At 40.0% G+C, this 23,036-nt stretch overlaps 1 protein-coding gene across 8 annotated transcripts in view; it reads right to left on the bottom strand.

Moving 5' to 3' along the window:
- The window catches only part of CCSER2 (coiled-coil serine rich protein 2), a 51,090-nt gene extending 30,260 nt beyond the window's left edge, over positions 1–20,830 (bottom strand). For 2 of the 8 annotated variants that reach the window (XM_083439946.1, XM_083439944.1), the window contains exons 1-4: positions 20,548–20,830; positions 11,166–12,620; positions 10,136–10,338; positions 834–924 (exon numbers count right to left, since the gene is read on the bottom strand). In XM_083439946.1, coding sequence (XP_083296072.1) covers positions 834–924; positions 10,136–10,338; positions 11,166–12,573 — 1,702 coding nt within the window. In that variant the 5' untranslated portion in view covers positions 12,574–12,620; positions 20,548–20,830. Of the gene's footprint in view, positions 1–833; positions 925–10,135; positions 10,339–11,165; positions 12,621–13,086; positions 13,194–19,340; positions 19,418–20,547 lie in introns of all 8 variants that reach the window. The other 6 variants (XM_083439942.1, XM_083439941.1, XM_083439940.1 and 3 more) reach the window with 6 other exon arrangements.
- Positions 20,831–23,036: the final 2,206 nt, after the last annotated feature.

Genomic DNA, 23,036 nt, shown 5'->3' with positions numbered 1-23,036 from the left:
CTACTCAGACATAGTTTTGCATAAGACCGTGGTAAACAGGCCTTCCTTCCTGCTCATTCCCTGCTTGCGTATTGTTGGGAAATGAGCCCAATTTGACCCTGTGATTTAGAACTACCGCCTTGCTCACTGAGAACATACTTGCTGCACTAGAACGGCTGCTATAAATAGAGTGCAAGTTCCCTCACAGACTCCAAAATGCAACAAGTAAAATACAGCCCTATGAACTATTCTAACAAACTTATTTAATAAACTTTCTATGAGGAATCTAACAAGTATAAAGTAAGGTGCATTAAAACATTCAGCACAATTGTATATTAAAAGCTATTCTTCAACAGATATTAGAACTCCGTCTACATGTAACAGCTTTCACAACTTAATCCTAAGACAGCCAAAAGTATTTGTATAAAATAATTTTACACTCTGGCTGAGCTTTTACACAAGAAAAGTATGTGATTATTTAAAAATCTTTCATACAGAATGCAATACAAAACACATCAAGAATTCTCCTTAAAAGTACTTTGAAAGCTGAAAGCCATTACACTAAGTAAAATTAGTGCTCATAAACTGTTTGAAAAAGGTTTTAAGGAAATGCTGTTTTCAGAATAGGATGCTTTAGAAGCTGTATTACAGTAGTAGGAGCAGCAATTTCCCCTGAATAAAGACATGAAGCTGAACACAGGGCTCAGTGTTGCTGATGGTACCTCTGTGGATGTTTCCCAAGTTCAGGAAATGACAGTCATAGTTGGCAAGGAAAGAGAGATGGGCAACCAAAGTAGCCAGGGTAAGGGAAGTTGCAATAAAGCATTTAAACATATTCAAATTATTTCACTAACCATTATCACAGGGTGCGTCTTCAGGTAAGTCAACATCGAGCATAAGATCATCATCTTCAAGATCGCATGAATCAAGATTATTCAAAATATCCTACAAGAAAATAAAAAATACCTGCTACAAGATGTGCACATTTGTGTCTGTCTCTCCAGTTTAAACTATGTGCCTTTTGAAATAAACATTTCATTGACTCTCCAACTGTCTCACACATCAGAACACCAAAGTGAAATTACCATGCTCCAAGCCAAGGTGTGTCATCTTTTCAAGCTCCTGGAAGTACCAGGAGAACTAGCTTCCCTTCCCTTTCTCATAATGCACTAGTTTTATGGTGCTGAATCTTCCACATAAAAAATAGACAGGCTTAGAAACCAAAGCTAGAAAGGTATTAGACCTGCCTGCCTGAACAGCTGCAATGCTAGTCATGCAGAGGGACAGAAGAATCATTCCAATGGCTACAGCAGATCCATCTACAGGTGTAAATTGCCAGATGCAGAGGGTAGGGGAAACTTCAGGGATAGCTAGGCCAGCTAGAACTGAGCAATCCCACAGGCCCCTTTAATAGGTGGGTGCAGCTCTCCACCTGTCAGTCATCTGCCATCACCAGGCTGCGAAGGAAGATCTATACCAAAAGTGGGGCTTGCAAGGATCAGTTGCCCTCAGCAGCTCCTGGTCAGAAACTGCCAGTGCAGTTGATCCTAGAGAGAGGGGGATTGCTGTCAGTGCCTATCTGTACTTTAAGGCATCCAACTGTTCCTTTGTAGCCAAGTCTTTACCTGCCTCACATTTGACATGATAGCAGATGTGGGGCAGGTGGGCATCACTTAGGGAAGAGAACCTTGTGGACAAAATTAGGATCCCTACAAGGTGGAGGTTCCCCCTGCCTGCTCTATATAATTTAGTTTTGAAAGTGATTTTTAAATATAGTTACTGAGTAAACTTATAATTTTATCAATCTTAATAAGTCTATTACGTTAGAAAAATATTAGCTGAAAATTACTCTGTCGTTAAAAACAGCACAAATATATCTGTCAAAAGAAACTGAGAGTCCCTGTATCTCAGCAAATACCTTGCAGTAAAAAAAAACCAACCCTAACTTAATTCTGATATTTAGCTGCCTCATCTCATTAAAATTAAGAAATTGAAACATGGGAAACAAAATGATAGAGAACAATATAAACCTAGACACATCTGGGCAAAGCTCACTGGCCATGCCATAGTGTCAAGCTTAGTGATATCCTGCACTCAAATAAATGAAGGATTGGCAGACAAGGTTTTGTTCTCCCCATTGCCTTACAACCATTACTGAAACAAGTCAGAAAGTTACAGAAAAGTAAAGCTTGACCAGCAATCCCAACAGTGATATTCTCTCTTTCTCAAAAAGGAGGGGGGCAACTAGACTGATTTTGATATATAGATTTTTATGTTGTTATGTTTTGAGCTATCAGACTTAGAACATCACACAACTTAACTCCTACCCAAGTAACACAATTAGCACAATGTAATAGCATTCATACCTTTAAGAATGAAAAAAGGAAGATGATTAAGTGTAAAAATGCTCCACAACTTAGGCTTACTATTGCAGCTACCATAGAAACCATGTGGTAAGTCAGGGAGTCCTTCTAACCTTAATCAACTAGCTGTCCAATCAGGAAGCAGCAACCACTGACACTGCCTTAACATCTCCAGTCTCCCTGAAGCCAACTAAACAATCACATAGGTCAGTATGCCTGTTGTCATGGTGACAAAGAAGTGCTACTATTAGCATTTGAAGGCACCACCCCTCCATCATCTTATTGACTCAGGCAAGCAAGCAAGCAAAAAAAAAAAAAAAAAAAAAAAATCAAAACAAAAACATCCATGAAGTATTTGTTGAAGTAAATATTAAAGAATAATTTATTTGGACAAAAAAAATTGTCTCTTCCAATTTAACAAATTTAATTCATTTAGATGCAAACACCAAAAAATAGGGAGATTTAGCACACATTTGCTCTCCATGGTAGCTACGCATGTGCCAGATATTAGGTGTAAGATAGCTAGCCTATACAAATGTGAAGGCAATAACTAAGCACAATAATAATTCATCTGTAATAACAAGCATTCATATTGCTTGTAATGGTGTTATCAAAAATATTAGTACATGCTCCTTTTTAAAACAAATTAAAAGAACTCATTAGATTTCTATCCTCTGCACTAGAATGTGATTCCATTTCTTCAAGAAACTTTTTACTCTCCCCACCCATCCTACAAGAATGAGTGCAGGAAGTTCAAAAAAAATTCTACATGTTTAGAACATACGGATAAAATGCTATCTCTCTAGCACACATGGAATTAAAATTAAAGGCATGCTTTTACAAAGCTTCCCTGGTTATTTTCAAAAACACTTGTGAAGGAGAACTTTCCACTGGCTTCTGCCCACAGAATGTGTACTGAAACCTCAACCTCCATCTCTACGTGTTTATACTAGTTCTGCATGGAGTGTGTGAACTGGGATGGTTTCTATCAATATGGTTACTTTTCACTAGCTTGTAAGATTTAAACATGTAGGTCAGTGCCAACTGCAGCAGTATTACTCATTCCTAGGGTTCTCATCTACTTTGATTCCTCCCACATTTTTCTTTATAGTCTCATATTTGCTCAGCGTGGCAGGGCGTGCCTTCTACGACTCTCTATTTTATTTTGTTGCCAAAGGCAACCACCAAGCTTTGGTAAGTTTGGGAAAAAAATGCAGACAAGTGTCTTACTGGTAAAGAAGTTTTGGTTTTGAACAGCAACAAACCAACACCGTTACTCTGAAAAAATCTGGAAAGCAGTCCCACATTCAAAATGAAAATATAGAGAATCTAGAAGATTAAATAACGTTCGTTAGCATCTCTGAAGGTTTCGGAGTAATATAATCAAGCTCCTTAAAACCAAATCCGACAATGAATGCATACATACCATATACTAGAGGAGATTAAAAAAAAAGAAAAATGAGGACAGCCATCCTGTGTATAATGTCTATGAGAAGAATGGAAAACAACACTTACAATGCTGTCTTTGTTTTACGTATTATAATATCTAAGGCCCAGGTTTAATGAACAGACTGAGATGACAAACATGCTCATAGATTATCATTAAAAAAAAAAAGCATTGGCATTACTGACTTAAAATGCACATTTACTACCACTACTAAGGGATATACTTAGTTCATAGCACACCCATTTCCTGAAATGCACAAAAATATACCAGGAATACAACTATAGTTTGATAACATCCTGTAAGGCAGGGACAGGCAGACTTTAGATCTTGCTTGGTATTTTCTTTAAAAACAACAATAGAATAGAATTACTAAGGTTCAAAGATACATCTTATATTATGAAACAAAAGACCACAAGTATGCCCTCCTAACAGTTAAGGCATAACTAATCTGTGTTATGTGGTACTGAGTGTGTACCATTTCCTTGCTGGTGGGTAAAATCAATACCTACATAGTCCAGCATTCTTTGGAAAATCCCAGCTGCTAGTAGGTGTTAGGACCTGTTAGGTGGTCAACCAGAAATTGCACAACAGGCTACCAGCGACACAAAATCTACTCTTTGCTCCCCCAGCAGCAACCCTAACCCCCAAATACTTAATTTAATACTTGTCTCTTCAAACAACATTCAGGAAACCTATAGCACATACGTATATACACACACACTAGATACATAAGGTGGAGTTCAATATAGTGGACTCAGCTAGACTGGTAAAGAAAAAGCAATTTATATGTGTTGCATATGTGATACAACATGGTGCCACCAGATGGCAATGTAGTGTCCCATTTTTCTCTACCTGTTTTCCCTGTTCAAATTTACAACGATTTAAACTGAAATACTTCTTTGATGTGTCTAGATCCAGACAGTGTTAAGGGGGGTATGTAAAAGCAAAATGAAGTCTGCTTCTACAACAGGACTTCCTTTCCACCCCTTGTGTAACCCCACACCACCTAAATGGGGGGGGGGGAGGGCAGAAGAGTTTTAGGGAGTGTAAGGAGCACACAGAGGGAAGAAAGTCCCATTGCATTAGCAAACCTTGCTCCACCTATTCAAAACCTTAGCTGAATTGAACCCAGAAAGCTGGGAACAGAAACATGAACATGATCTAGTTTAGGACATCAGCAAAACCAAAACTTGCTTCACAACAAGATCACAGAAAGGAAATATTAAATTTTAAGTTCCTTGAGCAGCATTTTAAAAAATATTAATACTACCAATACATTTGCTTATGCAAAGTCTAGCAGCTTATTACAAAACACTTAATAATCTGCTAATATAGAAGTACAGTGGTGCCTCGCAAGACGAAATTAATTCGTTCTGCGAGTTTTTTCGTCTTGTGAATTTTTCGTCTTGCGAAGCACGGTTTCCCATAGGAAATGCATTGACGGTTTCCCATAGGAATGCATTGACGGTTTTAAGAAAAAGGCGCAAGACGTTTTCATCTTGCGAAGCAAGCCCATAGGGAAATTAGTCTTGCGAAGCAACTCAAAAAACTCTTTCGTCTTGCGAGTTTTTCTTCTTGCGAGGCATTCGTCTTGCGAGGTACCACTGTATTAAAATTTGCATTATGGGAAGTATTCTCTACTTCTAAATTAAATGGAAAACAAAGGTACTGAAAATGCAAATTTGTTATATACAATGGGAGCAAAATATGCAGAGCAAATATTTAAATATGTAAATTCACAAAGTCAAGCAAAGAACACATAGCAAATTTACATGATTAAATTTCATGGTATGAAAAGCAAAACTAAATTAGTGAAGTCCTTTCAGTGGGCTGGCAGGGCAGAACTGTTTTAAATAAATAAAATAAAATAAAATAAAATAGACCTTTAAAATAGTGCAATAGCCGCAAATAGTTACTGTCACCAGATATAAAATATAGGCAGGGTCATTTAAGTGGAACTAACACCATACTAATGATACTTTGTACCTGGTAAGTTTTTCAATATTTTACTAATTGGAAAGCTATGGCAAGCATGCTAACTTCTGTGCAAATAATTAGATATGTATAGCATAGACACTTTCACTATGGCAAATGAAAGTAGATACATTCACAGCTGCAGATATTTGCATTTAATACTGTACTTTAATATTCAATTACATAAAGAATAAAGGAGGCACCATGAAAGCTATCCACCTGACATGATTCGAAGGTTGTTTAAACCATCAGCTTATGCTCTTATACTGCCATCTAGCCTCCATTCATGAAGTTACCAAGAAGTGCACTAGATATTTAGCACCACACAGAATTCAACCGACTTTACAGAGAGAGTTAGATTATATGTTTATTTTTAAGAGATTCTTCAAATGGAGAGAGCTACTATCTCATAAAATGACTAATGTACTCTTAAACAGCTACCAACATTACAAAATTTGCACAATATCCTTGTTGACAAGCTGGTAAAATATGGGTTACATGATACAAGTCTTGGGTAGATCCACAGCTGGTTGAACAACTGTACCCAGTGGGTGCTCATTAATGACTTTATCAAGCTCAAGGAAGGCTTTCATTGGAATGGCATAGGGCTCTGCCTTAGGCGCTATGCTGTTCAACATTTTTACAAATGACTTGGTCAAAGTAGAGGGGAAGCTTATCAAATATGCAGCTTGCATTTATCTTGGTTGGAACAATGGACCCAAACCAACATGATAAAAATTCAGCAGAGATAAAAATAAAATCCTGCATTTAGGTACCAAGAATCAAATACACAAATATAGGAAGGGAATAAACCTAGCTTTACAGCAGTACTTTGAAAATATTTGTTTAAATTAGTCACAAGATAAAGCTGAACTAGCAGTTCAAAGAGGTTAGTAAAATACTAAATGCAATCTCCGGCAGCATTGACAGAAACACACACTATTCGCTGCTAAGCAGACCAGATCTGAAGTACTTTGCTCAGCTCTGGACACTGCCTTTTAAGTAGGACACTGACAATCTGCAGCATGTCCAGAGGAATGTGACCAGGATGGTGAAGAATCTAGAAACTAAATCACATGAGGAACAGCTGGATATGTTTAGCTGGAGAGAAACAGGATGGTGATGTTGTCATGCAGAAGGTAGAGCTGGCTAGCTCTCTGTTACTCTCTAGGACAAGACTAGAACTAAGGTGTGGAAATGGAAACCAGGTTTCAGCTAAATAATGTAAAAAGAGCCTTGCTTGATCAGGTGGAAGGCCCACCACTCCAGCATCTCGTTCTCCTAGTGGCCAACCTGTTGCCTTTGGAGAGGTGGCAAGCAGCACCAGAGTGTAAACAGGACCATTAGAGAAACTTCCTAACAGTAAGAGCTGTTTGACAATGTAAGAGCTACCTCAGGAGGGGGTGGGCTCTACTTTAATGAAGATATTTAGGCAAAGGCTGGACAACCATCTATCAGGGGTGCAATAGCTGTATTGAAGATCCTGCACGAGGCAAGAGGTTGGACTAAATGAACTCCATGATCTGTTCCAAATCTATGATTAAATGCCTGCATTTTTTCATGCAGTTTAACACATTTTGATTACAGATATTTACAAGCATCAGACAACTAAGCACAGCTTCAGGTAACATTACATAGGCTATTGCTTCTTACATGAAACTTCCAACTCAAACTGTAACCCCTTCCAAACCCATTTATATTTCATACTATGAACAAGAGTCAGTGATTGTGGTTTTACTACAAAAATCTACAGGTTTCACAAAAAGAAAAAGATACACTCTCGAAGGAGATAAATACTTAAGCAATAGATTTATTCTCTTTGATCTCTACAAGAGGGAGTTTCAGCTGAACAAGAGCTCTAGGAATTTTACTCAGCCTTACAGAAATGCAGTTGTGGTTAGCCAAATAAAGACCTCCAGTTGCCTGGGAAACCAAACTAATCTTGCTAGACTTGAGAATTTCAATACATACTTTCAAAGTGATATATATTTTAGGCATAATGACTATCAAACAAATCTTGAAGGTACATTTATCTGAATTTCTCTCCTGCCTGATCTTCAGAGTTCAGAGCAGGTTACACATATATTTATAGTGCTAAAAATATAAAGATGATTTCAGATTTCTTTAAGTAAAGCAGCAGCAGGAGCAAGACAGACTGGGAGACAGTTAGACTCTTAGAAAAGAAAAATTGAAAGCACTGCTAAAAGAAGGACAGGGAGGGGGTTATAGAGAAAATTAATTTCTTTTTGTCTGTCTTCAAGTACAGAATATTTTCCCCCTACATCATTATATTTGAAAGATCTTTATCCAGAATTTGTCCCTCTGAAAAAATCTAAATCAGAGTTTAACAATGTGGCTTAGTGAAATGAATTACTGTATTTTTCGCCCCATGGGGCGCACCGGCCCATAGTGCGCACCTAGTTTGGGGGGGGGGGAGAATAAAGAAAAAAAAATTATTTCCTCCCCAGGCGTAGGGCTGGGGCGGGGGAAGCCCCAGAACAGACTGCTATCCGCAAGCCTGGGGAAGTCGCGCCAGTCTCCCCAGGCTTGCGGATAGCTTCCTGAAGCCTGGAGAGCGAGAGGAGTCTGTGCGCACTGACCCCTCTCGCTCTCCAGGCTTCAGCGAAAGCCTGCATTCGCCTCATAGGACGCACACACATTTCCCCTTCATTTTTGGAGGGGGAAAAGTGCATCCTATAGGGCAAAAAATATGGTATATTAAAGTTGCAAGATATTTTTCACTTTTCACCAGGTATCATCATTGCCAGTTTTGTTTTAAATATTTTCTTTGATGAATAGTCAAAGGCAGCTACAACACTGCCCATCTGCAACTTCAAGCAGATCATTCAATTGCAGCTAGTAGCTCTCCTGTGGTAAGAGGAAACAAGCACTGCCTTATGCAGCAGCTGTAACCACAGAATGCAAGGAGATAACCACTAAAAAGCAAATGCAGGAAGCAATTGGAAGTTGTGAAATTTTTCACAGCAGGATCTCAGAACCCTGCTTTAGAAGAGCTATTGTTGCATTTACTTTTTCACTAAATTACAATTCTCAACCTAGGCAATCCAAATTCTGCACCCTATGTAAGTTATCCAAAATGAACAAAAGCACATTTTCTGGATTATGTAAAGCCATTCTGCTCTCCGGACTATGAAACCCACCTCCAGGCATGGGAAATTTTAGCATTTCTTCAGCTTCTGAAATATCAGCTGGCATTGCCCACACATATTTCAGCATATTCTTGCAGCAATAAGGGCTATTTTAAAAGTTTATTCTTCCTCAATTCTAAAGCCAATACCAGATTCTACCTATCCCAACAACAGAAGCAACTGCTACTGTGGCAAGTGTTTCTTAATGGAAATAATTGTACAATACCTGTTCTGACCAAAAGCTTTTATTTCTGTTTCATGTTCACATAAGTGAGGACACTAGTTGAAGAGTTTGTTAAATGCAGACAACCATTCATGAAAATACAAAATATCCTCTGCATCATATATTACTTTGCTACATTTATGAGCACATACTTCAGGTGACTAAACTACCTTGAGGCCTACCAGGGAAAAAGATGGGGTATAAATATATAGTAATAATAATGAAAACCTGCAGCTCTGATTTCAACTATTTCCAATCTACAATTCCAGATTTTAAATTAACATGCTACTGTTCAATTGGTTATGACTTTAAAAATTGAATTCCAGCAAAATTGCATGTAGTTAAAACATTGGGTTCAATGGAGGGTGGGATTACCAAAGTCATTTTTCCAGAAACCCCAACCATCTTTTTTTTTTTAAATTGTCACACCCATAAATCTGAATGCACATTTGTTAAAAGCACACGTTGCAGGCTTACTGTATCAAATTGCAAACAAGAACTTGTTTCTACATCATTTCATGATTTAAAGCAGATAGTCAGAAGAAGAAAAAAGTCACTGTCCTCAAATATAATTGTGATATTGGAATTGTGATAAATGTGATATTGGAAGACTTGGCATTTGAGCATAATACAAAATATTGCAATGGTCTCATTTCACCTGAATCAGAAGTGTGTTGCCTATTTACAAAGGATGCCATACTCCCTTTAAGTTAAACTCTATTTAAATAAACACAAGCATTTTACCCCTTGTGTCACTGGGAGACTAAACAAGCCAAAGCTTGGTTCATCATGTGCAAACCCAAACGAAGAGCAGAAACCAAGATCTATCAAATCAGCACAAGCTCAGGTTGCGCATAATGTCAAACTAGGAACAGGGGAGCAGCAGTCTTGTTTTAAGACTATAATCTAAGGTTGCAGGTGAACTAGGCTATTGTGAGCCTTGCAGAAAGTTAACTGCTTTTGAATACTATCCCAATAATAATAAACAAGTTATACTTACTATACTATTCATTTCTGAAGAATCATAACTTCCACATGGATGGACACTTCCAATGGGCTCTAACCCTTCTTCATCCCACATATAGGTTCCATCGGAGCTATCAGATGGAGAAAGCTCAAAGGAAGAGCCAGCTCTGTAGTCCATGTCAGAGGAAATCACATTGCTCCCAGCAGGATGTTTTGCACTTTCACTCTTGTCATCTACTATTTAAATAAAAGCAAAAGCAAGAAGTTAACATTATACACAAACTCTCACAATTTGCAATTTACATGCCCTTCCAGAACAGACATAACTGATAAAGGGTGGTATATAAATCAAATAAATAAATAATAATGATAGCTTGCCATAGTTTCTTCTGCCACAAATGTTAGACTGTCACACCTAAACTGCTTCTTATAAAAGTACTGAGTACTATGTCACAGTTTAAAGCACTAATAAACTCCATAGACGTCAGTAGGTACAAGTTAGGCACTTGCTTTTAACTCTTCCATCAAATTAAAGGACTTAAACTATGCTCAAATTTGGCTAGATCAAGCACATTATTTTAACACAGAATTTGCATCTGCACACTGTCCACTAGCATGATGGCACTAAGAATCCAGGAAGATGAACAGAAATCAATGGTAGAACAGCTTCATAGTTACCTTGTTTGAGGAGACGTACAAATTAGCTGCTTGGTGGTACTATTAAGACAATTAAAAATAGTTTTGTAATAGAGCCAAGTTTCTTAGTGTCACTGTATATAGAACTAGTTAATAATGTGTTTGTGGACAAAACACACTGGGTAAAACTTCCTCCAGAGCACCCAAGTCCAATAAATAACTTGTTGTTTCCTCTAAAACTAAACATACATAGAAAAACTAATAAAATTTTGAACAATCAATAAAACCTATTGGTAGACTTCTTCACATATTTGTTATTTATAATCTAACCAAAAAATTTAATGCACACTATTAGGTGACAAAATAGTAGCAGCAATACTGTAAGAGCTTAGGTTCCCATTTTCAAAGAAAAAACATAACATATTTACCAGACACACGTATATTCAGCCATTCATCAGAATTACAGTTGGATCTTTCACTTTTCTTAAGAGACAAAATCTGATCTAGAGGTATTCCATTGCCATGCTCCAGCTCTTGAACAGAAACCACTTCTTCTTGAATTGTTATTGGTCGGTTGGGATCTTCTAGATCTATGAAGTCATCACTAAAGTCTTCACTCAGATCATTTTTCTCAGAAGAGGACAAGGAAGATATAGATATTTCATCAACATCACCATCCATGCTAATAATTTTATCTACATTATTATGTACAGTTTCTCCATCTTCAGTTCTTTCACTGTTTTGCATTCCTTTTGCATCAACTCCTCCGTTGATATTTGTTGAGATCAAGTCCTCCTCTGTGCAGTTTTCGGTATCTTTACTTGTGCTGCCATCCACAGGGATCTTTCTCCCCAAATGTTGGTTGCTAGGCTTCAATAAAGATGGACGGGCTGTTCTAAATCTGAGAGAAGGTGCATCCCCAGAGCCATTGGATAGTGGTTGTTTTTTCAAACCAGGGGGAGCTAAAGCAGCATATGATCTAGAAAACCCATATCTTAATGGTTCATTGCCATTGGGCATATCCAACTGCCGTGCACTTCTTGACAATAGATTTGACCTCTGAGATGCTCTAATAGTTAAGTGTTGGTTTTGATAAGGCCTTGTAAGATCCACAGCTCTGTTAAAAGAGTGTGACCTAGTTAGGGTTGCAGGGGGCAAGATAGAGCTTTGAATGGAATGTGAAAAGCTTTGTGACCTAACCATTTTTTCACAAGATTTATCATTGTCAGTCAATTTTGCCAGACTCTCCCCTGAGCTGCTCCTGGTGGCAGTAGAATTACCTCTATTCCTCTGCAAGCCTATAGTTGAACGGTTCCCACAAATTCCATTCAAGTGTGATTTTGGAGCATGAAGTCCAGAATATGAAGTTCTGCCTAACAAGGAACTTTTACTGTACTTAGCAGAACTAGACAGCCCAGGCAAAGCCTTTTGGTTTAATTCTTCGGTAGGTGACACAAACATGCTGTTTTGCTTAGCTAGTTTTGACAAGGTGTTGCTTGAACCCACCCTGAGCACTTCTTTACCAACTGCTCCTTCAGACTGAGGGCACTTTTCAGAATCTGTCAGCCTTTCATTGGAATTATGACTAGAGTCAGATTCACTGCTGACCTGATCACCCAGTTGGTATTTATTTGATTTTCGCCAGTTAAAAGAGAAGGAAGACATACGAATAGTGCCATTGTGCTTGCCAAAACTTTTGTCAACGCTCCGAGTATTCCCTGATAAATTAACAGCTGTCCCATTTGGGATGGTCTGTAGCATATTTCCAGCAGGTTTTGTTCCATACTTTGGTAACCTGGAAACCAATGATGTCCTGATATGACTTTTCTCTTCCATTAGCTATAGTCCTTCCATGAGATATTGTCCTTTAACATTACTTGACTCTAGAAAGAAAAGGAAAGAGAAAAAGATGAAAATGTTAACTGCACAACCTTGATTATAGAGTGTATACACAGTGTATTATATAAATCTGATCTGACATCCTTAAAGGAGCAACTATCTGTTTACTGAAACAACTCAAATACATTTACAATGAATAGAATCTTCTTACACAGGAACAAGTATTTCAGAAAGAGACCCAAGTAAAACTGCCAAATGCAATTTTACCACAGTTACGCTAAAAAAGGGGAGAAGACAGATGTAGGAACTAGTTCATGGTTATAATAAAGTTGGCAAAGGATAAATCTGAAGTAAACATGGGAGGTTTCATCAAAATGCATCATATATCCAACTTCTTCAGAAGCCATCCTGTAGGCTGCTGCCAATACAAATCATTGACCACGGAATCTTGCCAAATGTCACCTCAATACCTTTTAATATCAAGTGTTGTCACCAAGTAAGCACTGCTACCTGCTCAAGAGTCCACACTGATGCATGTAGCTGTTATCTCAAGATTATATTTTGTATTTCCAAGAACTCCACAGCAACAGTTACAATTTATCCACACAATATCTAAGCTGTTGAGAGCACAGGCGGAAAGATAGAAACACTTTCATTAAACGGAAGCCAAACATTGTGCAGGATCAGCTGTTCCATTTCAAAGAGAATAAAGGCATTCCTGTGAATACAAGCCCAGAACATGATGTATGAGGTGGCAACACTGATCTAATCTACCAATATTCTTGTAAAGTATTAATTCCATATATTGAAAATGGCTTGAAACTGTGGAGGGCCTTACCGGTAGTGGCACCCACCCTGTTAACACGCATGCATAAAATTTCATTTTTGGACTTTGAATTCTACACTTTTTTATTTGTGTACACAAGAGCTCAGGGCTTACTATGAATGGTAACATAATTACTGCTGGGTGTACCAAAACTACACATACATCAAGTATAATAAAATAAAACTGCCCTAGCAAGTAGCTTGGGCTGCTCCATGCTTGAGGCACTACCAGCATTTTTTGCATCTGAAACAGCTAAATGCTATCCTTCATATCTAATAAGTAGAAACTCCTTATACTGGTAACTTGCTACCTTTGACTTCATTTCACTTAGATTAGTAAATAATTTTTGAACAAGAAATGGGTCACCCAAAGCTCTATAAATCCTTATCAGCTTTGATCATAAGCTCTTATAGCAAGTGTATAAAAATCAACTGCCACAGGAAAACATTTATAACCAAAGCAGATAATAGGTATCCAATAACCTTGATGCATTGCTTTATGCATTCCATTATACGTTAAAAATCTAAATATTAAAGAAGGCTATGGTTTACAGATAGCTTACAGTAACAACTGAACAGTCAAATCAATCGCCTCCAATGTATGTACTCTAGTTTCCAGCTAGTTATGACCTACATTCCTTCATGAGAAATGTAGGTCACTTGAAAAAGCCATATTTTCAATTTAACACTGTAAAAACTGATATAGCCAAGGTTCATTCATCTCCTCTTCCAGTCAGAAAGACAGTAACTCTTTCTCCATCCTGCCACAGTCAGTTACCTATGCTGGGTGCACCTCAATATAGTTTGGGAAGGAAAGATGCAGTCACCATACCAGAGCCAGCACTTGGAGATCTTTCAAACTTATCAGAATGGAATGTTTACTCACCCTTAGCCACCAGGTGTGTAAATAATTCCAAACACGCTGTTGACCAAAATTAACCATCTAAATTAAAAATCACTATTATGATTGCCTGGGAAGTTGGTCCCATACAAATGTAATCTGGCTAAGTTTTATGTCTGTTTGTTTTTAATTTGATTGATACAAAGCAACAAACAATAATTAAGTGAAGCTTTAACACCCCTATCCTTCACTAATGTACTCTCTCTTGTGCTTATTTGGGTGGTAGCGCTTCCATTGTTAAAGCACTCTGATAACATACTTGAACATAGAGGGGGAATAGATTGTGAATCATTATTTTTGTGCTATGAGGCATGTGTAGTTCTGAGATCAATATATTACAGTGTGTTACTGATACACATTTTACAATGGAACATAGGAAACAAGTCTATTGGCTATTCCACAATCCTTTGCTAAGGAGAAACACACAAAAAACCTAAAGAATATTTGCAGCATTCTGTAATCAAGTCAGGTACAATAACTACAATATTGTTTGCTGCTGACGCCTGCACAGTAAGTTTAATTATGAGATGGGGCAAAGTGTTCCAGCATTAGCTAAACCCAATTAGTCTTTCCTAGAATGCAACCCAGAGACAGAACACTTTTTTTAATGGACTACTGAATCCTAGCACTTATAATTTGACACATGTAAACATCCACTTGCCTGGTGATCTCCAATGAACATCAACAAAAACAGTCAACATCTGTGATTAAGAACAACAGTTGACCAGGCAGGGAATCTTTATAAATTTATACTAAATCTAGCAGTGTAAGATTGGAATTATTAAAAAATATGAATTAACCAGACCTTCACTGACCAAATTCAATAGGTTAGGTTTATTGAATACAACTGAACCAACTGTCTACTAAACATTTTGGATAAATCAATCTGGCCAATATTTAGCATCTTTAGATACTATTAATTTAAATGGGAGAGTCTGGCAACTGCTGAAATCCTCCAGCAGCAGGCATAAATCCATTTAACTTTAGTTGGATCATGCTCTATGTTTATAGACATTGGGAGTTGTCCCCCGCCATTATACAGGAACTACCAATAAGCCTGTGAGAAAGTGATTTTACAACTTTCACTGGCATTCACAAGAGCAGAGTAGCCCTTAACTTTTGTACATTGTTTGTTTGCCTAAGTTTATAGACTGAATGCTGATAAGATGGTGGTAGTGTGGCCAGGCAGCTCAATTCCAGGAATTGGTGAAACAGCTTGTTCTGGATGAGGTAGTACTCCTCCTGTAGTGGCATGTATGTAGCTTTGGGGCACACCTTAACCCCATGTTGTCAATGGAGGCTCAGGGGGCCTTGGAGTACCTATTTCCAGATGTGGCTCACTCACCAGCTAAAGCTGTTCCTGAACTGATGGTTTGGCATGAGTGCAATATACTCTGGTGACCTCATATTTGGATTACTGCAACTCTAAGTGGGGTTGACCATGAAAATGGTCCAGAAGCTATAGCAAGTGTAGAATGCTGCTGCTTGGTTATTAACTGGGAAAGTAAGATGGGAGCATAGAACAATGCTCTTAAAACCATTGTAATAGCTGCCTGTGGGCTGCTAGGCCTTAATGACTTGGAGTCTAAATATCTGCTGGAGCACCTCCTTGATACAAGACAACTCAATCAACAAAAAGCAAGGGGTTCTGCTTGTGGCCCCCACTAAAAATAATAGCTCAGGACATACAACAGGGCATTTTTCACGGTAGCACCCTGACTTGAAACACCCTCTTCCCAGAATTGTTTCTCCTATGTCCTTTGAAGACAGTCTTGTATTTTAATATTTCAAATTTGGGAGATACATAAGCACTTAAATATATATGAAGGGTTCATCAGAACAACACCCAAGCACCCAATGGTTTGTAATGTTTTTTATTAGCATTTTTCCTAATGTAACCCTGAACTGAACAGGTTTATCATATTATGTTCAGAAAATTGAGACACTCAGTCACTAACCATCAAGCAGGTAAGCTTCCAGACAGAATCAGTTACTTCTCATTCACTTTTGCTACAAATGTATTATGTCAACAGGGTTTTTTAAAAAAAGTTTTTAAGGTGTTATAGGACAGCTTTTAAAATCATCACACATTGTCTCCGTCTTCTCATTTATGTTGCTCATTGACACACCTGGGCAATATTGTAAGATCTGGTTACAAGGACTGTCTTGTGCTACATTTGACACTGCTTTGGACCACATGGGCCTTAATTCCTGCCCGATTAGGAATCATTTGAAGCAATGCAGAACTCATTACCATTGACAAAATTATTTCTTACAGCACCTGGCATTTCTTGATTTGCATTCGTTTTCTCTTCAATATCAGATCAATAGCACCCTTTGCCAGTGGTACTCAGATAAAATATATATTGATACATTTCTTAAGTAGATTTCAACCATATGGATATCTACTGTGGCCAGCTAGCAAAGGAGAGTAGGATCTCACCATCTGTAGAGATTCCTTACACTTATAGTGAGGAACCTTTTGCCCATCTCCCAAAAATACCCTGTCAAGAGTTGTACAGGCATGGCTTTCCTCATGCTGCCTGAACATATTCACAGAAGCAAAACTGAGCACAAAGAAACTAAACCTGGATTGTGGGCAATAGGGAACATAATGCATTGGCACAGCTAACATCCACACCATAAGGAATGCTCAAAGACAACAAACAGTTGCTGTCTTGTCCTGAAAAAAGGTGATGAGAGAAAGGGAATGGCGTTCCTCATGAATGTTTGGGTTGCATATTATGTTCTCTTTTAGTAGATTCCAAGTACTAGACTGAATCCTAGCACCAGCCTTTAAAGCAACCTTTCTCAACCTTGGGTCTCCAGATGTTGTTGGACTACAATTCCCATCATTCACAGCTAGCAAGACCAGTGGTCCAACAACATCTGGGGAGCCAAGGCTGAGAAAAGCTGCTTTGTGACACAACCCTTTTTTCTTTTTAAATTTCATTTCTTTCATTCATTTTTTTGTTACTATTGCTATTACAATTTTACAGCCTAGAATTACAAATGTTATTAATGTACTACATCCTGAAAAATGTGAATGCTCATCTCATGATGGAACTTGCCAAGAACTGCTAGGCACCAGATGACACTGCAAATCATTAGAAAGATAGTAATGATGCTAGCCTTCAAAGAGGCCAACAGACAGCCCAGATTCCATCTGCAACTTCTTCTGTTTGATCCTCTAAAGAAAAGGCACAACAATCTGAACTACAACATTTACTTCTAGGGACCAAATAAAGACTTCCATATCCCTAATACAAGAGATATGCCCTCTTATGCTAAGAGACATAATGATTTCGGCAGGGATCAGAACACTTCTAAAATAATTCTTAACTTTCCTAGAAATATTAAAGATTAACATTGTTTTGAAGACTACTACTTCAAAACCTATACTCAGCAACATTAACAGCATTTCTTATGGGTAACAATGAAAAAAACTACCCTTCTTGCCACTAAGACAAAGTGGATGGAATTCAACACAATGTTAAGGAGATTGTTCTGTCAGCACAAGTATTTCTATTTGCCCAACTGAACAACTTCCCCTCTTCTCCCACTGCATGTTGTTTTGGGGGCTTTCCCAGACCTCCAGTGTAAATTGGGGAAGCAGCACTAACGTCCTGCTACGTTAGTGGGAGTCATTGCACTGACCTGCTAACAGATCAGGAGTTAGCTGAATCCAGCTCAGTATTATTAATAATGTAACTTAAGGAAACTACTGTTTGTGAGTAGTAGAAATCTATCTATGCTGTTACCTTCTGAACATGACATTAAATTAAATTTAGTATTTGTAATTGCTTTTAACTGTTGTGCAATGATTATCATTACTGCTTTGTGACACAGTGCTCAAATACCAACCTGGCTGCACAGACCACACCCAGGGAGACTCTCATCTCAGGAACCAGAAACCCTTTAAAGAACTATAACCCAATCTATGCTGAGTCAGCGACCCATCCAACCAATTTCAATAGGCTTTGGTGTACTTAACTCTGCAGAGGACCAGGCTGTTAGTCCTGTACAATTTCTAATCATTTACTTATCCAACAATAATTTTTAAAATACATACATCAGACAAATGAGGAGATCCAATTACACACAGAGAGACACTCTCTATATATGGACAAAATCTGCCCTCTCTAGTTTCAGTAAGTTGAAATCAACTCCAACTGTGTACTAGCGCCAAATGGGAGTGCAGGAAGCTTTTGTATGGATGAGCCCTTAGAGGTTACAGCTGAATGTCAATCCACTGTGAGAAACCTGAGAGACTGCTCACCAGATTACCAAAGAGAGGTTTCTCCCCTTTTAAGACCGGCAATAGAGATAAAATCATACCGCCTTCTACAACCCTATCATACATCCAAACATAACAGTTTTGTTTATAATTAATAACCCACACCAGTTTGTGCTTCCAAATGTAAAACTGGCAAACCATGGTTTAGAATTGTTTATTTGTTTTCATTTACTGTTTAGCACTTATCTTCAAAAATTCACTTCCAGCTCTACAAATCATCAACAAACTACATTTATGGCTGCTGCTCAGTCTCAAGAGGCTGTTGCACTATGAACTCATACTTAATGGCAACCACAGCTGGGGCAAGCTTGCCAGTGCAAACCAGTTTAAAACAATGTTCCTATATCCCAAAACACAAAGTCAGTTAGCAAACATGGGTTCAGATGTAAAAACAACCCATGAATTGCCATGTCAGCTGAATTCAGCCTCAGTCTCTCCCAAACAGATTGAATTGTTTGACGCCTGTCTGACCCCTCTCCTTATACCAGCTGTCAGGAAGCAGAAGGGACAAGACAGCAGAGAAGGACAAGGAAAAAGGAGCTAGTCATACAAAACCATTGAAAAGAAGACTGTGGCAAGAATTTGAGTGTGTGAAAAAGTAACCACGAATGTTGTTATCCTCAAGTTTCAGAAATTCTCTCAAATGGACTGAATGGTGAACTATTTGGAAAAAATTTAAATACTGTTAATTATTAGTTCAACATCATTTTCCATTTGTAAAGTGCTTTACAAACATTGTGCCTTTTATCCTCACAATAGCAGTAGGAGAGAATGGGCTGAGAAGTGATGACTTGCCCAAGGTCAGAGAGCTTCAAAGTCTGAAACATAAGAAAACAAAGAAAGACACTCAATATTACCTTCCCTGACGGGACAAGCTTATAATGAGTCATTGTATGTTTGAAATAAGGATAAACACAGTAGCACTCCTTCAGTCACCAGCCCAGGTACAGAAGCAGCAGCCTTTGTCTGTTTTTAAGCAATATGGAGATGTCATCCGGCCTTTAAAGCCGGAAGAAGTGTTACCTGGCCACACACACATATACATGCCCCCACCCGAGCATAAAAAGGACACCCCTACAGGAACACTAGTAGGCAGGAAACACTGCCACAAGGCCACCTCCTGGCTCACACCAGCAAAGGTGGATTGAGAAAGGCCTGCAGTTAGGACCAGTGCTCGACTCCTGTCAGGTCTCCCCAGCATCTCTTTTCAAGGCCTGGGCTGAATCCAGAAATACATGCTGTAGGCAACCATGAGCAAGCACAAACTGAATTCCCCTCACCCCACATAAACTAGGGGCCCCCCAAAAAGCTCAGGGACAAGGCTTCCCGGGCAGAGCTAGGGCGTTTCTCCCAGCAGATTTGAGCCCAGGCATCTCCCTCCCTCCCTCCATCAACCGGAGGGTTAGCAAATCTGCTCCCCGACGCATCAGTTAAGTCCGCCCTCCCCGCTCTCTCTCCAAGACACGACACGAGCATCTCCTAAGCCTGGTTTTTCTTTAGGGGGGGGGGGAGGGAGAGAGAGAGAGAGAGAGAGAGAGAGAGAGAGAGAGCAGGCTAGTGGTCACGACGGTGATGCAGCATCTTCGTCTCCAGCACAGTCCGTCACACGGCCGTGCAGCCAATCGCGCCCACCGAAGAACCACGAGATTCGCAGATGGAGGGGGGGGGGCGAGAGAGAAGAGAGGTCAGAAGCCCCCGCCCCCGGGGGAAGAGGGAGAGAGAGAGATGGGGCTAAGGTACCAGCTGTCCGCTGACTCAACCCACGAGCAGAGAGGCCCCTCGCTGCCCCCCCCCCCCGCCCCGCCAACCTTACAATGCGGGAGAAGATGTTGGAAAGGGGAGGGGGGCAACAACCAGAGACCCGGCCCCTTCCTTCTCATCCCCCCCCCCTGGTCCTTTCAGCCGGCTCCTTACTCTCCATCTCAACACACCCGCGGCTGACACTCACCCAAGGGCGAGGCGGGGAGGGAGGAGCAGCGCCTTGCAGGTGGCGGGTGGGCCTCGCCCGGCGTCCCTCAGCGTACCGGCAGTGTTGGGAGAGGGGGATTAGCGGTCGCAGCCTCGGTCACTCTCCCTCACTCGCTCGCTCGCAGCCTGCCAGCGTCCTCCGAGGAACCCGCCTCCCTTCATGCACACGCCCCGGAACTCGCAGCCGGCCTCCTGCCCCATCCGCTGAGGCGGCGGCGGCGGCTGACAGCTGACGCTGACGTAATGCGGCAGGCAGTGCGCACGCGTGTTGTTGCCGCCGCTTCGCTTTGTAGGCCTGCGTCCTTCCTCCTCCCCCCCCCCGCCCATTCTTCTATCACTTGTCTCGCGCTGCACAGTTACTGGGCAGGGAGTGCGCGCGCCGCTCGTGCTTCGGCCCAATCCCGACGTTCTGAAGGTGGAAACCCCGCCCCCCCTTCCCCGCGACAACGGCTTTTCCCGCCCAAATTCAAACCGGCGGCCGTAGCGTTCGTCCGGTGGCTTGATCCAAAAGTCCACAGAATCATAAGAGTTGAAAGGGACCCCCAGGGTCATCTAGCCCAACCCCCTGAAAGGCAGGAATCTCAACTAGCTCGTGCCTACATGACACAGATGATGGCCGGCCAACCTGTTAGCTGGGATACAGAGTAGATGCGTTGAAATTAATGGCCATGGCTAACCTAGTCCATTAATTCCAATGGGTCCGCTCGTGAGTAAAAGTTGGTATACAATCCAATAACCATTTGCTTTGTGAGAGATGAGATATTCCCCCAGTTAGCTGCAAAACATAAAGTTGTCTAATTTATAGTGGCCTTATATACATCACACCCGAAAAGGACACCGTTATAATTTTTCTGTTAGTTTTCAGTTTCAGACACAAATTTAGAGAGATAAATCGCTATCATTTAAATAGAAATATATTTCACCTTAGTAAGGAAGGCAGCACCTTGTGCTTCCTTCTCAATCTGTCCAAACAATGCTTGGTGGGGACCCAAAGTCCACCTTTATCTTTAAACCAAGCTTGGCAGCTCCTCAGAAAGAAGACGCCTTTAAATAGAGGGCTGCCCTAAAGTAATGACCCACCCCACTTTTGCCTACCTACACCCATGAATGGGATTACTCTGCCTCCTCCCAAGCCCTTTGCTTTTTCATAGGACATTAGACCAGGAAGGGAATAATAACCTATTTTCCCCAAGCCTTTGCCCCTCCCCTTAAGCAAGTTTCACCTAGGAAGTGAGCGTTTATTACCTGCAAACCCCAAAATCAGGGATCCCCTTGAAACGTGCCAAAGTTTTGTAATCATTTTGTAGTGATTTGTAGGGTCCCCCCCCCCATGTTTTGTAGCACTCCACAAAGGGAGCAATACACACTCAAACCCAGGGGCGACGGGGTTCCCCCAAACCCAACGTTGTCCAGTCTGCTTGAAACTGCTGCCAAAGTTTTGTAACCATTTTGTAGCGAAAACCCCGCATTTTGCAGCACCCCATATGTGTTTGAAACATTTAAGCTGATAAAAATACGGTTTTGTTGATCAAAATTCACATTTCACGAAGGAATTGTTAAAAAATAATGATAATTTAATATCTAAGATGTATAAACTATTGTTGGAATAGGAAACAAAGGATGAAATGGTGAAATCAGCAATAATTTGTTAGGCAAGAGATGTGGGGTATAGAAATGGACCTGTGGGAAAAGCTGTGGAAAACAGGGTTGAAATTTACAGCTTGCTATGCTTTTGTTTATGCTACAAACATGAATCTGACCAAACTGCGGGTGGCAGTGGAAGACAGGAGTGCCTGGCGTGCTCTGGTCCATGGGGTCACGAAGAGTCGGACACGACTGAACGACTAAACAACAACAACATGCTTTGAAGGAAACTTATATGACACCAAGTAAATTAGCAAAAATATACAAGTCAGAGTCAGGTAATTATGCAAGGAACTTTCTGTCATGTGGTGGAGGAAAGCAAGGAAAAATGGGAAATGATTCATAATGAGTTAAAAAAAAGTTTAAAAAGTCTAGTCCCAAGAAACCAAATGCTTTCCTTCTAGGAAACCAAATGCTTTTCCTTCTCTCAGCCCTAGACCCCAAACTGCAGGTTTTTATTGTTTCTTTTCACATAGTGATCTGGATTGCATCATCCTTATCTGGCGAGTATCTTATCTACCCTGTTCTCTCATCTGGTTTTCTTATATTAACAATAGGCTCCCATTTGGGCACATCACCTGACATTCTGAGCTCTTAATACTCATTTGTCAAGAGCAAGACTCTGGCTCCATACTGCCTTAAGGTAAACTCACCGTTATAGTCCTATTGACAGAAAACTGATAGCAAAACCCATAGAGCTGAATTTCATGTGATTTTTTTTCAACATTATGTGCTGCCAGAAGATGTGTGTGTGTGTGTGTGTGTAACTAAGTTTGTTCTTGGTATGAGCTTTCGTGTGCATGCACACTTCTTCAGTTCACTACA

The sequence above is a fragment of the Podarcis tiliguerta genome (genome assembly GCF_965153285.1).
Source record: "Podarcis tiliguerta genome assembly, chromosome: 5".
Lineage (NCBI taxonomy): Eukaryota > Metazoa > Chordata > Lepidosauria > Squamata > Lacertidae > Podarcis > Podarcis tiliguerta.
Note: the sequence above shows the minus strand (reverse complement) of the source record. Positions and strands in the feature narration are given on the sequence as shown.